This window comes from Theropithecus gelada, chromosome 9, assembly GCF_003255815.1.
Source record: "Theropithecus gelada isolate Dixy chromosome 9, Tgel_1.0, whole genome shotgun sequence".
Taxonomy (NCBI): Eukaryota; Metazoa; Chordata; class Mammalia; order Primates; family Cercopithecidae; genus Theropithecus; species Theropithecus gelada.
Window position 1 is genome coordinate 24,325,054 of NC_037677.1, and position 18,752 is coordinate 24,343,805.

At 37.8% G+C, this 18,752-nt stretch overlaps 1 protein-coding gene across 1 annotated transcript in view; it reads right to left on the reverse strand.

The window, feature by feature from the left end:
- GPR158 (G protein-coupled receptor 158) overlaps positions 1 to 18,752 on the reverse strand; it is a 426,327-nt gene that overhangs the window by 120,152 nt on the left and 287,423 nt on the right. The window contains exon 5 of the mRNA XM_025397555.1: positions 15,941 to 16,009. Within this exon, the coding sequence (XP_025253340.1) occupies positions 15,941 to 16,009 (69 nt within the window). The remainder of the gene's footprint in view (positions 1 to 15,940; positions 16,010 to 18,752) is intronic.

Genomic DNA, 18,752 nt, shown 5'->3' on the forward strand with positions numbered 1-18,752 from the left:
GACGATATACATCTAGTCACAAATAACATTTACTTTAGGTAAATTATATGAAGTATTTTCAATAGTGATATTTTCACAAAATATTTTCTTCATATTTCAGCAACTATAACATGAAGTTATTCATATAAAACAATGACAGTTTTAGATAAATGTAAAAACACATCAATTCAGACACTTTTCTGATAAATTCTGGAAAAGCATTTTTTTCTCCTAGAAGTTCACATTGTCCTTTCTAATTTTAGCTATGGTTCCAAATGCTCCCTTCAATCTCACGTTTACATGGCTCTGGATCTTTTTAGGGTGGGTTTTTATATATATGATTCTATTTAAGTATGATGTCTTTATATTTCTCTTCTTTTGCTATTTTCTTAAATAACATATCTGCTTTATTGAACTGTGACTCTTTAGAGACATTATGTAGCCCTCGACACTTAAAGTATGATTTACACCTTGTCAAAATGTCATCTACTTGTCATTTAAAAAAATACTTGAAACCATTTTCAATGTACTTCTCAGCTTTTACAATTTTTTCCAATATCTTTGAAGATAAACTATCTCTCAGGACACATTGCTGAACTCTAACAACTATTTTTTTTTTCTGTCTATAGCTGTTTTCTTAATTATACTTCAAACATCGCTGGGTATTTCATACCTTCTTATGTCAGATTGTTCACCTATAAGACCATAGAGATAAACATGGACATCACAGTATTAGTCGTCTGCTAATATAGATGTCTGACAATTCTGAGAACGTTTCCCAGAGACTGTTAAAATTCTCTAAAATTGCATTTACATATAATACATAATATCTAAAGTATAGGTTTGTCAGTCTTTTAATTAACTGAAAAATTGCTTATCAGACTCTAGCAATGAATAATTACTTATGTGTCCTGGACCTACATGGGAAAATCTGAGAAGCATTTTTGTATTCAAGGAAGAAACAGTAACTACTGGAAGAGACAGAAAGAGCCCCTGCCATGTTCTCGCCCATGAGCAAAAACATTAACTATAGAAAGAGAATCAGAAATGAACTGATACTTTACCCATTTCAGAATTTCCTTTCTACACAGCTAAAACATTCCAGCTATGACATTACTGCAGAGACAAAATTTCTTATCTTTCGACTCAAACTGTCTCACTGTCAAGTTTTCTATCATGCTAGAGCCAGCCTCTCTTCATTTATTCCCATGAAGGCAATCTCAGGATCATTGATGATGTTCTTAGTCAACTGCCAAATTGTGTCATTTCTGCCTTCACATCACCACTGAATCTGTTTCCATTTGGTCCGACTGGAAATTCTCTGCAATGGTGGTGGTTTATTCTCATTTTAATGTTACAAGTTTTGAGTTAACCTTTCCTTGCTTATTCCAAAATAATGAGTTCCTTAACTTCCTTTCAATGAGAAGTGACATTTGAGCAAAGCTTTAAAGAAGATGAGAATGTGAGCCATGGAGATACGTGGGCTAAGAGTGCTCTAGGAAGAGGAAGCAGACAATGCCAAGGCTGCAGGGCGTGTGTGCCAGGCATGTTCAAGGGTGAGCAAACAGGTCAGAATTGCTGTGGCAGAGGGAATGGAGCACAGAGGTAGGGCTTTAGGTGGGAGAACAGCAGCCAGATTACATAGAACGTTACAGGTTAAAATTCCAGTCTCTTTATTATCGGTCTTTTCTATGAGCCCATAGGGAAATTAGAGATAAAGATTTCGCAAGAGAAACACAAAGATAAAAACAGAGATGCCGAGCCATACATTTATATTCCGTGTGCTGCATGTGTATAATTGCTTTAGTTAAAATTATATTGAAATTCAACAAACTTTTTAAGTGCTGTGATGGAAATAGATGCAGCAGACGTGGTCCTGGTCTTGAAAGATTTACAATTAAAAAAATCTGATTATAACTTAAAACATCAAAAAGAAATTTTAAAAGATACAAGAATTTGTTATTAATAATACAAGGGAAGAGCCATACTCCATACATTAATCGATGAAGAAATGTCTGAAAAATGTTCACTATTTAACAAATATTTTTTAAGCATCGAGTATGTATCAGGCACTGTTCCAGGTGCTGAAACACAGCAGTGGATTTAAATTTTTGCCTTGAGAATTTAAATTCTCGGATGAGGTGAGGAGAACAGAAAAAAATAAATAAATAAATTAAAAAGTATGTGTAAGAAATAAAGATAATAAAGTAACACAGCATGTAAAAAGTGGTCAATTCTATGCAAAAAGAGCAGGATGAGAGATCAGAAGTACTGTGAGGAGTGGGGCAGGCTGCAATTTAAAGTAGGGTAGTCGGGGTGAGCTTCATCAAGAAGAATATATTTTAGCAAAGACATGAAGAAGGGGATGAAGCAAGTTCCAGATGAAAGCAATAGTCTGTGCAAGCGCTTTGAGGTGGGAGTGTGCCTGGTCTGTGTGAGAACAATGAAGAGCCCAGTGTTACTAGAAAAGGTGAGCAGGGTGAAGAGATAGTGTTACAGGAGCAGATCATGCAGATCTTTTAGGTCTCTAGGTTTCACTCTGAATGAAATAGGGAGCTACTGCAGGATTTTGAGTAGGGGTAACACTACCTAAGTTTAAAAAAGGATTTATTGCTGCTGTGTTGTAAATAGACTATAACAGGCCAAGAATGAAGAATGGGGAGACTAGTTAAAGGGTTGTGTTAATAACCTAATACTCAATGGCGGTGACTCAGGCAGGAGTGATAACAGTGAAAGTAATACGAAATGGTTAGGTTATTGATATGTTTTGAAAGTTGAACCAACAGGACTTCTTGATGAGTTAGATATGTAACATGAGAGACAGAAGGAAGTCAAGATGACTCCAAGATTTTGTCCTGAGAAACAGAAAAAAATGAATTGTTAGCTGGAATTAGAGAACTTGCTGGAAGAGCAGGTTTGGTGGTGGTGGTGGGATTAGAAGTTAAGTTTTCAGATGAATTAACTGCAATGTCTATCAGACTCCATGTAGAGATTTTGAATAGATATATGTACATACAAGTCTGGAATTCAAAAAAGAGATTTGAGCTGGAGATATAAATTTGGGTGGTGTTGGCATGCAGAGTATATTAAGCTATGAGAATGGATGAGATCATAAGGGAAAAGAGAAAAGACCCAAGAACTGAGTTATAGCTGTACCAAAAGGAAAGGAGACAGAGAATTCTTACATGCCTGCTTCAGAGTTCAGCAGGAAGCCTTGTTCCAGGCCTGAAACCACAATCTGTTCATGAGAGAACTGAATTTTAAGCCAGGCACAGTGGTTCATGCCTGTAATCTCAGTTTTTTGGGAGGCCAAGGTGAGAGGATTACATAAGGCCAGGGGATCAAGACCAGCCTGGCCAATATAGCAATATCCCATCTCTAAAAAATATTTAGAAAGTAGCCAGGTGTGGTGGCATACACCTATAGTCCCAGCTACTTAATAGTCTGAGGTGGGAGGATCACTTAAGCCCAGAAGTCTGAGAGTGCAGGGAGCTATGATCATGCCACTGCACCCCAGCCTGGGCAAGAGAGACCCTGTCTCTTTAAAAAAAAAAAAAAAAAAAGAATAGAATTTTAGAGCATGGAAGGCCAAAGCAGAACTAGGGAATTTTCTGATAGAAAAAGCATCATCCCACATTGGTGGGAGATTTAGAGACATGTCATCTTTGTTTATGTACCTGTGTGGTATACTAGCTAAAGAAGATAGCCAGAGCTAAGGTATGGTCAAGCAGGAAGTTAAAGCACCAGATTATAACACAGCCTGAAAATCTGAGGCTCCATGTGATTTCAAAATGATGGAGTAGCCTCAATCTGTTCCCCTCCGCCCAGTTCTCTACATGACTATGTATAAAACAGACACCCTAAAAATCTGCCTCATTCAAAAATCAAAAATAGAAAATCAAAACCACAATGAGCTACCAATTCACACTCATATGGATGGCTACTATAAAAATATAAAATGGAAAATAACAAGTCTTGGTGTGGATATGGAGAAGTTGAAACACTCTGCATTGCTGGTGGGATGGAAAATGGTGCAGCCACTTTGGAAAAGAGTTTGGCGATTTCTCAAAAAGTTAAACATAGATTTACCATATGATGCAGCAATTCCACTTCTAGGCATAGACCCAAAAAATTGAAATCAGGGATTCAAACAGATACTTGTACACTAATGTTCACAGCAGCATGCAGTAAATTCCTATAATTTGATGTGGCCTCAGCATGCATTTTGAATATAAGTTTAACTTTCTCATACATGGAACAGGGCCCAGTTATCCTTGACACAATTTCTAGCTCCCTGCCCTCTCCTAGTACCTTAAGGTGGTCAATCCAGATATATGGTTTATACATCACGTCCTGATGATCATCTTCTTGGAACATATACTTGACTCTATTTTACTCATCTCACTGACCCCCATAATCCACATAAATGCAGAAACTGCAGCTTGGCGTGCGGTGGCCACACCGTGACACTGCGGAATACATGCCTGCTTGCTTTAAACTCACCAACTGGAACTCCCAGCAGGAAATCTGCTTGGATGACACTCTGTACCCCAGTAAAGGTCTCAGTCCATAGGTCTGTCTCTGTCTGGCTCCCCACCTGCTGGTTGAGCTCATTATCCCTGTAACCTTTCCCTCAGCTCTTCCTGGTACCCCTCATCACTCATGAACCTGTAAGTAATAAACTGCTTCTGTTATTTATTTTGTTGTGTTGTCTCCTATGTGTCTGACCGACTGACACACTTCAGCCCAATTTTCTCCCAATGGAGGTTCTTCTGGAGAGTGGCTATCTTGGCAGAAATAAACTCAGCGAAGAGCCATGAAGGTGTCTTCCAGTATTAATAACTGATGAAAGGGACACCTGGTCACAGACTGGACACTCAGGCAGCAGGCTGTCCACCAGGATAAAAGAATATCTCCTGAAAGGCACATGGTCAACATCCATGACAATCCCAAAAGCCCCATCAGGGCTGGGGTAGAGTTCATGGCCACTCTATGTATACAGAGAAATACAACAAGCGTTATTCACAACAGCCCAAAGGTGAAAACAGCCTAAGTGTCTAGCGATGGATGAATCAACAAAATGTGGTATATATCTATAATAAAGTATTATTAAGCCACATAAAGGAATGAACTTCGGATACATGCTACAAGATAGATAAAGCTTGAAAACATTATGGCAAATGAAACAAGCCAGGGAGAAAAGAATAAATGTTGTGTGATTCCCGCTCATGTGAGGGGCCCGGAAAAGGCAAAATATCATAGAAACAAAGTATAACAGAAGTTCAAAGGCTGGGGGAAGAGGGAATGGGAAGTTATCGTTTAATGAATACAGAGTTGTAGTTTGGGATGATGAAAAAGTTTTGGAAATAGATAATAGCGATGGCTGCACAACACTGTGAATGTATTTAAAGCCACTGAATTGTACATTTAAAATAGTTACAGTGGTAAGTTTTATGTTATGTATATTTTACCATAATGAAAAAGAATGGTTATCATAAAAATGAATAAAAATCAGAGAACCACCATGGCAGACTCTTTGTTTAAATATTGGTGGGAAGGGGGCAGATAAGGAATGTTAACAAAAGGGACATTATCAAACAAAACAGATAAAGGTTCAATTAGGTAATTCTCATGGCCTCAAAGAAATTATAAAAAACATGTTCCTTCTAACAAATCAACTCAAAGGAAAAGATACTAGAGAGTAAAGAAGAGATAAGAAAAACAAAGAGATAAAACGGCTCCAAGAAAGCAGGGATGTAGAGGAGAAAAATGAAAATAAAACAAAAACATTGGAGACGTCACAGATATATCAGAATCAACTCATGCAGGATAAACATAACTGAAATTGCTGTAAAGGTCATAGAATAAAGACTTGAGGAAACCACACAAAATAAAATGTAAAAGGACAAAGCTATACAAATGACTAGAAAGATTAGAGATAAATGTGATGTACCCATAACTTATGTACCATGAAGAAGAGGAGAAAATAACAGAAGAAAATTAAAGATAAATCTAGAAATAAAAGGGGTCTTAAATCTATCCATTTAAAGGGAATATCATGATTGAAATAAAATGATAAAGAACAATAAATTCAGCCCGGGCGTGGTGGCTCATACCTATAATCCCAGCACTATGAGAGGCCAAGGTGGGTGGATCAGTTGAGGGTCAGGTGTTCGAGACCAGCCTGGCCAACATGGTGAAACGTCATCTCTATTAAAAATACAAAAACTAGCCAGGCAAGGTGGCGGGTGCCTGTAATCCCAGCTTCTTGGGAGGGTGAGGCAGGAGAATCATTGGCACTCGGGAGGTGGAGGTTGCAGTGAGCCAAGATTGCACCACTGCACTCCAGCCTGACTAAAAACCAACTTTTATTATTAGAATCTGGAAAGAAATATCAGGTTATCTACAGGAGAGAGAAATCAGGCTATCTTCAAGACCCAATAATATTCAGCCACTAGACACAAAGAAAGGATGAAAAGAACTGTATTTGAGTTCAATTTCTTAGCTGTCATAGCTGGAGTCAAGTGATACTGTCTAAAGTTGAAACATATAGCTAAATAAAAAATAATTAGCCCAACCTTTTAAATTACAATTTTTTTAACTTTAGAAAGATCTTTCAGAACCAATAATGCTTACTGTAAAACACATTAATCTAAAAATCAGTAATATCTGGGTTTTGTTAAACTAATAAAGATTACAATTAGTATCTTTTATAAAATCTCATAGATTAATCCACTATCCATCCATTTCTTTCTTCTCTATGTGTATATATAGATACACATATATACATGTGTATATACGTAGATACACATATATGTACATATACATATATACACACATACACATACACACATATATACATATATACACGTATATACGTATATACGTGTATATATACATGTATATATGTGTATGTATGTGTATATATACATGTATATATGTGTATGTATGTATATATGTGTGTATGATATACATGTATATATGTGTATGTATGTATATATGTGTGTATGCGTATATATGTGTGTGTGTGTATATATATATTTCTGGATGATAATGACTTTAGTTGATCTTTTACCTCTTTCATTGTGCTCTTCAATTTTGTTCTACTTTGTAAATAATGAGAGATTATTATATTTCACTAACGCAACAAGGTATTTTCAAGAGGCATTCTCTAATTGGTGTTTATTGCAGCAAAGATGATAACCTGTTGCTTTTCACTGACAAACTGAAACCAAGATTTCAGCTCTTAATTTCTTAAGGCCAAGTTTATTAAAATTCTTTCAACAAAAGGAAGATTATTGGTTAATTCCTCATACATCACTGATTGGAGTAAGGCTCTTAACCATATATCCTAGAATATGCACACTGGGCAGCCTCCATGCCTTTACATGTTGACAGCCACTCCCACCAATGATCAGACTTCTCTCTGATGGGTTGAGTACAGAAGAGGAGACAAGCCAAGTGGATAAATGGAACTACACAGAACTTCTGGGCATCTATGGCTATTTCTTCTATTTCTCTAACCTACACTATAGAAGAGAACAAAGTGTCTTGGCATCCCATTCTTCAAGCTTCCTAGAAAGTCCAGATCTCTGATGTCTTTTGCCCTCTATATGAGCCAGTATTCCTGAAATCCTCTAACAGTTTGGGGATTAAGAGTCTACTATTCCCATAGTTTCTGAGCTATGTTGGCATAAAATGGCTATCCCCATACTATTGTGTCCCTGATAGTAATGTTATGTTCATAAGTATTTAACTTTCTTTCCAATTTCATTTTTTTCTTTTTCTCTTGTATCAATCCAAAAGGTTCTAAAGGACACCAAACGACATGGATTCTACGGATCAGTTTAAAAACCATAGTCTACTTGTAAAGCTTGGGGAACTTTCTGTTGTCTGTCATGGAAGTCAATCTGTCACAGAAATGAAATGCTACCATTTTGCTCTAAAAAGAACCAGGGCTCTCTGGAGAAAAGACAGATTGCAGGGTTAGGGGAGTGAAGTATAAAACTAGTTTGGAATGTTCTGTTGCACTAGAACACAGGCAAGTGCTCAAAGAATGACGGGATCATATCAAAAGGATACAGGAGCCAGCCTAAAGGGGTTCTCACTGGCCAAATCTAAAGTAATTTTAGCAATGAAAATAAACAATCATAGTAATGGATTAAAACTTGGCTGCTTTAGCTATATTCTCATTGTTTCATTCTTCCTCTCCACTTTCAACTCCCTCCTTTACCTCCCTTCCTTTAAGCTGTAACATGGGATCACATTCTCTTGTTTTCCTTCTGCTTCTGGGCAATACCTATGCTCTGGATAGGTTTTTTCTACATTGGAAAAAACTGTAGTTAAAAAAAGTCTTAAGTTTTAGTTGTAGGTTTTGGGCTGATCATTGAAGAAAACAATCTCTTAACTGACATAGGTTCTATGCCACTAAAACCAACCTGATGTTAGTCTGGAACATAAAATTGCCTTTTTTTATAGGTAAGATGGCTGAATATCAGAAACTTCAGATGGCTCAATAACATGGTCCATCCAAGCTCCTCAGGAATTTACATTGGGTCTTAGAAGCAAACTCTGAGCCATTATGAATTGATTCCTGGTTTCAGTCATCCTCTGTGCCTTTTGTTTCCTAATGAGGAAGGGTGACTGGTGAAGGGGTACAACATGGGCCTTCCCAGCCTCCTGTTTGATGTCATTTGAATATCACATTTGTATCTTCTGTGAGAAGTACTGCCATGCAGTGAAAAGAACAGCAGACCAGAAGTTAAGAGAATGGATTTAATTCTTGACTTTCTCATTACCTAGCTGAAAAAAAAGGTGGATGAATCTGAATCGTAATCTCTCTCTGTCTCTCTTTTGGAGAAAGACTGAGTTGTAAATGGTGACCCTTCTAGTTCTAATACTTGGCGATTCTTCTTATAAGACTGGGGTAGGGAGGAAAAACCTAAACATAAGTATTATTTACATATGCATTGGAGTCCTTTACAGGAAGACATATCTACCACCCAAATAAAGTAACCAAGGTTAGAGGGGAAAGAAAAAAAAACCCTTATTAAATGAAACCGATGGTTTAGTCAAGGCAGAACAAACTTCTAGATTTTAAATTACAAAGAATGTGCTTTATGAATCCATAAATGTCTTTTTAAATGTAATTTAACAAAAAATAAACTTTAGTTTTTTCTTAAAATTCTCTTTTCTTTCTTTTATAAATTATACAAAAGTTGCTAGGTGATTATGAACAGTGATGACTGTTCACAAATGTATGGACTTCAAATCATGCGTCTCTTTTGAGAATCTGTAAGAAAACGCTTGAATGCTTCGGCTCTCTGCTACCCAATATAACAATGCTAAATTTAGTCAGATTTTGGTTTGTCCTCATCTGCACAATGATGATAATCTCTAATTTGGACTTTCCAATATAAGCATTGTTATGAAATCGTCTGTAGTCTAAGATTGCTTAGAAAAGGCAAAAATAACCTTAATTCTTGCAAATCTGAACAACAATATGCAGCATATAAAGAAGAAAAGGCTCATTGCATAACTCAGTAGAACAGCGAATATCCACAAAGCCTACTTCCATGGAGTTAGCTAGCCCTAAAAACAATTCTATTTTATGCAAGTATGCTTTTTAAAAAATTGTAACCTCCCAGTAGAACTTTCATGAAAAATTCTAGTATAGTCCACACCAGGAACACAGAATGTATGTAAGGTATTTAACAAACCAAAAAGATATTGGTACATTTACACCACCAACTTTATTAGATTTTTTGGCTATATTTGGTTTACTTAGTCATCTTAACCACTTAATATGGGTCTTCCTTATAGTAAAATTCTGGGCAAAAGTTATAAATTTGTTTCCACAAAACCAAATGAAGCCAATGTGTCCAGTCCAACAACAGGTTATTCTTCGCCTTTAATCTCCTTTTCCCCTGGTATCTTATGCTACACCCAAATCTTTATTAAATAACATGGTCCTTTCTATCTTCAGAGCATAAGCCCTAAATTAAAACCAAGGTACAGAGTTATTATCTCGAGCCATTACAAAAAGAATTTATGTTCTGAAAGATAAAATAGCTAGTTAAGCATGAAGTCAATAGTATGAGGTATCCTAAGGTTTGTGTTGGGTAGAATTTGTTTGGTAAGCCTCCGTTTTTGTTTTTTTTCCTTACAAGCATATTAGAATTATCATGAAGTACAATCTTCTTCTTTTAATGTGTCAGTTCTCTGTATCTGTTATCACCATAAGTACAGGTCAATCAGATATCTTTCAAAATTGAATTTCAGTCAAGGAAAGGTTCCCTGGTGACTGCTTTTAACATTTAGTAACCTGACACTTGCTATTCTTTCAAATGTCATACTTTTCTAGAGTATTTCTATTTAAGAAGCTTTACAATTCTTCTACAGATTATAGGACTGTGCTCATTAATACAACCACTTGTTTTGAATAAGTATGAATATTAGAAGTCAAAATGAACTGAACTTCTGCTAAGTTCCAAAAATAACACGAGAAAGTGTTTTTACTGCCTAACTGCAGGTGCTAAATAAACATAAATAAGGGCCCTCATTCTCAGTCTTCCACAAAAAAAGCAGAGTCTTTGGAGGGTGCTTCAACAGGACAGTAGGCACTAGCTTGGGATACATTTCTAAGTTCACCTAAGTATAACTTATTCACTCATTCCATGCCTATTTACTGTGCTTCTACTACAGTGACAGGCACTGGCCTAATGGCTGCAGATGCAGTGCTGAGCAAGACAGAAACGTGCCCTACTCTCACAGAATTTAATATCTGTGCAAAAGAATGATATTATCAAATATTCAGACTTTTCAATGTGTAATTAAAAACTGAAATAGGTGTTGTCAAAAAGAGCAGGATTCCATGAGAAGTTATTGCCAGGAATGTGACTCAGATTAGGTGTCAAGGAAAGCATTCCTGAAAAAGTGATACTTATGTACAAATCTAGAAGGTGATTATATGCTAATTAGCCTAAAGGACAGTAGGGTAGCGGTGAGGAAAAGGAAAAGAGGAAAATTCTTCAAAACCAAAAAAAAGTAGGTGAAGAGGTCCTATGGCAAGAGGTATATTAGTTTCCTATAGCCACTATAACATAGTGTCATAAACTTAGTGGCTTTAAACAACATGGACTTAGTATTTAATGGTTCTGGAGGTCCTATGCCCAAAATGAGTCTTAGGAACTAACATCAAGGTGTTGGCAGAGCTGCCTTCCTTGTAGAGGGTCTAGGGAAGAACTTATTTACTTGCCTTTTCCAGTCTCTAGAGGCAGCCTGCATTCTTGGGCCTGCAACCTCCCTCATCTATCTTCAAAGTTCGCAATGCCAGCCAATCTTTTTCACCATGTCATCTATTTGGTTCTCTCTCTTCTGCTTCCCTCTTTTCACTTACGATCCATGGTCACAACCAGACAATCCAGGATAAGTTCCCCATCTCAGTCTTTAACATAATCATATCAGTAAAGTCCATTTTTCCATGTAAGCTAACATATTCAAACAGGTTCCAGGGATTAGGATTGTGGACATTGTTGGAGACCATTATTATGTCTATCATGAAAGAGGTCATGTTTTATTTGAGAACTGAAATAAGGTCAGGGTAGTTGGAGAGCAGAAAGTGAGAAGAAAGGTAATATAAGATGAGGCCGAGGAGGTGGGTAAAAACCACAGTACACCTAACACGTCAAAAGAAGACATCAAAGAGGTGACAGACTGGATTTGACATTTTTAAATCCCTCTGGCTACTGGGTGGAAAATTGATCTTAAAATAGCAGAGGTTCAGAAAAAAAGATAATAGTAGCCACAGATATTCAGATAATTAAAGTTTCTCATCAGGTTACTGAGGTCATTTCAGATATTTCATTATTTATTAGGTGATCTGACGACTTTGGTTAAATATCTGCCCTAGGGTTGTGTGGGAAAGATTAAATGTTAAGATGCATGGCACCCCATTTATACAGGAAGTGTACCAATAATAAACACTCTGTCTTTATACATTGCTTCTGTTACTAATTACTATGCATAACTCTATGCTAGAAAATTAGAAAACTTAATAGGGACGACTTTATGAAAAAATTAATACTGATTGTCTCAGTCTGTTTGTGCTGCTATAACAAAATACCTGAGACTGTGTAATTTATAAAGAATATAAATTTATTTCTCACAGTGTTGGAGGCTGAAAAATGCAAGATCAAAGTGTCAGCATCTGGTTTCTGGTGAGAGCCTTCTTGCTGTGTGGAAGGAAGAAGAACAAAAAGGGCCAAACTCCCTCCACCAAGCCCTTTTACATGTAAGGGCATTAACCCATTCATGAGGGCTCTAAACACCTCCCAAAATACCCCACTTCCCAACACCATTGCATTGGAGATTAAGTTTCTAACACATAAATTTTGGAGGACACAGACAGATCATAGCACTGATTATATGTAAATATATCTCCATTTTAAGAATAAATAGAAAAATTTATTTGAGACCTGAATAAAAAACACTCGATCTAAACACTGAGTGCAGGGAAAGGATTAGAAAATGTTATAGAGGGGGCAGTGTCCAAATTACATTAAGCCTTAGAGGTCACAGGAAGGATTTTGGCTTTTACTCTAAGTAAAATGGGGAATCTTTGGGGAATTTTGAGAACAGGAGTGACATGGTCAGTCTAATTTTCATGTTAAAACTGGCTGACATTTTGAAAATAGATAAGATTCTAGGGGCCAGCACAGAAGAAGAGAGGCTAGTTAGAGAACATGGCGACAATCCAGAAGGGGTGGATCACAGTTTAGACCAGGTGGTAGCAGTGAATGTGGGAGGGGCTCATTAGATTCTTGCTGCATCTTTTTTGTGTTTTGTTTTGTTTTGTTTTTGTTTTGAGACAGAGTCTCGCTCTGTCGCCCAGGCTGGAATGCAGTGGTACCATCTCAGCTCACTACAACCTCCGCCTCCCAGGTTCATGCCATTCTCCTGCCTCAGTCACCCAAGCAGCTGGGACTATAGGCGCCCGCCACTGCGCCTGGCTAGTTTTTTGTATTTTTAGTAGAGTTGGAGTTTCACCATGTTAGCCAGGATGGTCTCAATCTCCTGACCTTGTGATCCACCCACCTCGGCCTCCCAAAGTGCTGGGATTACAGGCGTGAGCCACTGCACCTGGTCGATTCTTGCTGTATCTTTAAAGGTTTTCTAATGTTAGAGAAAGAGTGGTATCAATAATGACTCCTAGGCTTTTGACCTGAGTAACTAGAAGGATAGAGCTGCCATCAGTGGACACTGGAAGGCTGAATCTGAGGGAGAGATCAGTGCTTCAGTAGAGAACATGATAGGGAATTCTGTTGGATGTGCAAATGGAGTGGTTGCCTAAGCAGCTGAATATGAGCTGGGAGCTCAGGAGAAAGGTTTGGGCTGGAGATATAAATTCGGCAGTCTTTGGCATATAAATAGCACTTCAACTTTGCGGCTAGATGAGATCACCAAGTGAGAATGTACATTAAGAAAAGCTACAAGAACTCAGTCCTGAGGCATTCAAGTATGAAGAAGTGGGAGTTAAGATGAAGAATCAACAAAGCAGGCTGAGATGGAGCAGGGAGTGAGGTAAGACAAAAACCAAAAAGAATCTAGTGTCCCGGCAGTCCTACCTTTCCTTCTCTTACACCTACTCACCTTTCAGGTCTCTGCCAAGGGATATTTTATTCCCTAAACTTGATTAGATATCTCTCCTAAGTGCCTCCACAGCATCCTGTCTTTACTGCTTTCTTAGTGTTTGTCACATTGTATTACCATTGTTTGCATTAACTCATCTCTTCCTCTACACTGTAAGCTTCTTGAAAGGAGAAATCAAGTTGTCTTGCTCATAGAGTATTCCCAGAAATTAGCATAGTGCTTGGCACACAATAACCACTGAACATAAGTTGGCTGAGTTGAATTTGCCAAGTCAGTACTTATCTTCTGGTTTCAGACATGTTACTGGTACGCCAGAGTCCACTATGATTATCTAAGCCACTAGCATCATACATACATTTATTTCATCATGCTTATTTTACTATGTAACAATTTCAATTTTTCCGACATTAATTGGTATGTCTCATGATTCTGATTCAGGTAGAAGGGAAGGAAGAAGGAAAGCGATACTTATTTGTACATATTACGCATACATACCAATACAATTGTATACATATGCATACATTTGCCTTTCATATGTAGTCACACTTAAGCATTTAACCTTCCTCACAAATTTGCAAAGAAAAGTATAATTAGCTCCATTTTATAACAGAAAAAAACCAGGGTTTAGGAATGTTAAGTAACTTGTCTAACGTCACTCAAATGGTAAAAACTGGGATTTAAATATCTGTAAAGCACTTGCATTAGAGTAGGCAGATAGCCAGACATGAGCAGGAGCAGGGAGCCCCCGAAAAAGGGAAGTCCAAAAAATTTCGCACCCCAGAGGTTGCATGCTAGATATGAGCAGAGAGAGGGGAAATACCTATGTAGAAAGGAATGCCCCCAAACACCCCTTAAGATGCCCAATGATCACTCATTCTGTAGTTAACCTGTCAGAATGTAGCTAGCTACATGCTGAGAAGAGGGAAAGAGGGCAAAGGAGAAATTCCTAAGAGATACGCAGGTGCAATAAGTACAGATTTAGCCACGACATGACCTTCCTGGGATGGTGGTAAGGAGCAATGCTGCCATTAGGTAGAATTCGTATCTAATGCTAGGCCGCACATGAACATCAACAGACAGCAAGGGAGAATCCTACAAACCCGGGGTGGGAACTGGGTGGGGACTCGAGGCAGAAGTGGGAAACTAATCAGAGGCAAAGGCAGAGACTTGAGACACAGACAGGAACTTAAAGGGTCTGACATAATAAAAAGAGCAATGTAGAACTCTTGGAGCTGCTGCCTCATCCTCTTTCAAGGAGCCCACTTTGCCCCATCTTTCTGAATGTACTGTTCTCTGCTACTACTTTCCACCCAGATCAACCCACTCTTCTCTTGATGTGTACGTTGAAGACCAAGCTCTGATTTTTTTTTTTTATCTTGCGCAAATTCCTATCTAAGGAGTCTTGGGAGTCATGCCCTACAAACCATAAATTCTTATCAGCTTTTATTTAACCCTATATCTCATGTCTTACTTTCCAATCTGACTCTGGCGTAACATTATGTGACAAAGAAGAAAATCAAAATACTTTTACCCCAAAACATGTTTCTGTGCCATATTTTCAAAGGGCCCTGCAAAACTGTCCATTGTGAGGGAAAATCTGCATCTGTAAAGAATCTCTATTAACATAGCTAGATGTTTTTCTTCCTGACCCTCCCAATCCTGAAGATATTAACTGAGTGACTAGCACCTTTTAACGGTCTGAATGACATTTGTCATCTATCGTCTCTAAGGGCAGCCACTATGAGACTTCAAAAGAACCTTGGTCTCCACAGTCTTTTATCTTAACCTGAACTTTTCCTTTCTATTGATCCCAGGTCTTTAGACAAATTCAATCAATTGTCAACCAGAAAGTGTTTTAACTTACCTATAGTCTGAAAGTCCCCCAAACTTCAAATTGTCCTGCCTTTCTGGACCAAACCAACATATTTCTCAAATGAATCTGATTGAAGTCTCATGCCTCCCTAAAATGTATAAAACCAAGCTGCACCCCAACCACCTTGAGCACATGCTCTCAGAACCTCCCGAGGGCTGTATCAGGGGCCGTGGTCTCTCATATTTGGCTCAGATTAAATCTCTTCAAATATTTTAGAGTTTGACTCTTTTCATCAACAACTTCCTTCAATAAACATTTGCTTACTTTACTAATTGTCTTTTGGCCAAATTCCTTCTCTCAAGTAAGACAAGAGCCAAGAACTCCTGCACTTCCTGGTAACACCAGGGTGTGTTTGCGTGTGTGTGCGTGCAAACAGTAGTTTTACAGTATGCAACATAACATAAATGTCTACTTTAAAAACATAATTATGTTACTCACTGGAAAGTATAGGAGCAGAGACCCAAAAAGGATCGTTTCCAACAGGATAAGGCCCGATGCCCGGATGCTCTGGAAAACAAAATAAAAACGTTATTACTAACTTACATTTCTAAGCCCGGAGAATTATGCTATTGTGAAAATGCCACAAGACAGTAGGACAGCATTCTTTGGGGGAAATTAAATAAATAAATGAAAATGGGTTAGTATTCAGGTGGGTATAAAACAAACATGCAAAAAGACTGATTATAAAGGTGATGATAGGCTTAATAATATCACCAGTGGCTTCATGAGGTTTTGTTCTCTAAAATTTGAATCATTAAACAGTCTGAGCAGCTAAGAACACTATTCTGAAGATACTTTTGAGCTGAGAAGTCTTCTGCCGATTGAAGGTCTTTTCTCCATCAAAGGGTTCGTGGTCTCACAGGCTTCAGGGAATGAAGCCGTGGACCAACCACAGAGGCGAGTGTTACAGCTCGATTAGAGAAAGGGGCAGACCCAAAGAGTGTGCGGCGGCAAGATTTGTTAATGCGAAAGTGAAAGTAAAGCTTCCACACGGTGAAAGGGGTCCCGGAAAGATTGCCGTTTCCGGCTTGGGTGTCTTATGCTTATATCCCCTTATGACCCCTCCCCTTTTCCTTTTTCTGTCCTATAGAAGTAGCTTATTTTCTATCCGCTTGTGGGTTGGCGGGCCTGATTGGTTAAAAACATCGCTGTGGCTAGAGCTTAAACTTGCCTTTGATTGGTTGAGGTTTCAATTCCTTAGCTTGCAGCTATGACTCAATTTGGCTTGGGGGAAAGTTCCCTTAGGGAAGTCCCTATTGACCCAGGAAGTCCAGCCAACTTAGCCGTTAGTCCCTCACTTTCAATCCAAGAAATTTACAAATGATATCTTGCCTGCATTTTTAAAATATGAGCCACCAGTGCATACTGAATGCTATCCCTAAACTATTTCACAAATACCTGTGGGATAGTGTTGGTGGATTTAAAAAAAGCACATGCACAAGGTCTTGAAGTCTTCATATCTCCCCCCATGCTAAAATATAACCCCTAAAACTCACAAACAACTTCGCTATGTGAACAATATAAATCACATTAAATAACAGGGGTATCTCACCTTGTGAACATGCATACATGTTATTATTTACTCAAAATTCAAAAGAATTAGTTGACTTGATTTTCGAATAAATTTCTGAATAGTTTGCTAAGCATGAATATATCTAATAACCTTAAGATATTTTGCTAGACTTAAAAATAGCATTATCTTCTCAAAGCAAAATTCTTAGAATTGAGGCAAGAAATGAAAGACCAGAAAAATCAATCTTATTTTCTACAATAAATGTTGCTTTCATGAATTCAAGCATCAATATAGAGCAAGTATATTAATTAATACTACAAACACAAAAGTAGGTCATTTTAGGCGAGCTGTGTTTTCAATAAGTATAATACAAAATGTATACAGAAATTACACGTGGTGTAAATATCTTAACAGGAAATAATTTGCAGTAGTAATAACTAATTTTGTAACAATAAAAAAATTCTGAAAGGCCAAACCACAGTAGTGCATTATATAAAAGAACTGTCACACAACTGGATACCCAGAGAGAAAAAATTCTAATTGCCCTTCCAAAAATCCCTGTGGGGCATTCTTAAATATATAGAACTACTTTGTGTAACCCCTCAAAAAAACTCAGCACTTGCATTAATTTAAGAATTTGGGAATAGAGAAACAAGTTTAGTCAGTGAACAGCCTTGATTATTTGAGTGGCTTCTTGCTATTGGTCATTATGTTAGATAGCAGGTGCTTTTGGTGAAAAGAAAATTTCTATCAGCAAGCATTTAAATGGGTTTTGGCTGGCAGAATTCCCAAAGTGGCAAGGTACATTTGCATAGTATGCCTAGTTATGAAGCTTATTTTTTAAACTTTCCCCAAAAAGACACAAAAAATGAAAATCCAAAATATTATACATGACTGTCTGTAAAATAATTTGTACACTATTGGTTGAGTGAATAAGAGAACATGAAAAGCTGCTGCAAGGTACAGTGAAGCAGACAGACTTTGGAGTTAACTCCCTCTCAGTTTGAATGATGAAATAACCACTTTGCGTTAGGCAACCTTGAACTTCAAAGGTCTCACCCATAAGACGGGTGTTTTAATCTTTACCTTATCAAATCTGACAGATTTATTAAATATGAAGCATGCAAAATGGCTGGCATTGTACCTGGTACTTAATAAGTAGGTACGTATTCTTCAAGGTAGAGAACAGCAACAGGATGATGACTTTGAAAACTAGAAGGAATATATCGCTGACAGTCAAATTTTGTTTAATGCTTGTTATCCAAAATGACCCAAACAGAGATGAATGCCTCGAGCAGGGGATGCCTCGAGCAGGGGACCAACAGTTCCTTCGCAGGGCTGTGATCATGCTATGGTTTGATGGCCTCTTCCATCCTGCAATATCTCTTGAGATTTTAGGTCCAGTAGGCTTGGTAGCAGTGTCACAACCATCACTGCCACATAACAGCAGCAGGAGTACATGCTTTTATATTTTCTCAGAGCAAATAATCTGTCTCCTTTTCATTTGTAATTGTTGAACAGTCTTCTTAAGAGTTCACTGCCTTGCTCCTGGCTAAGCAGAGGAGCCCATAATTTCAGTTTACAAATTGGAACTCTGACAGGTGGTTCCATAATAAAATGTAAGTCCTGTTACAAATGTGCACGTTTTTTCTTTCAAAATATTATTTGGAAGAGCTGGCTTTGTGGCCTCGCAGAATGAGCAGGAACCCAATGGGTGAGATTTTAAGACAGAGAAGA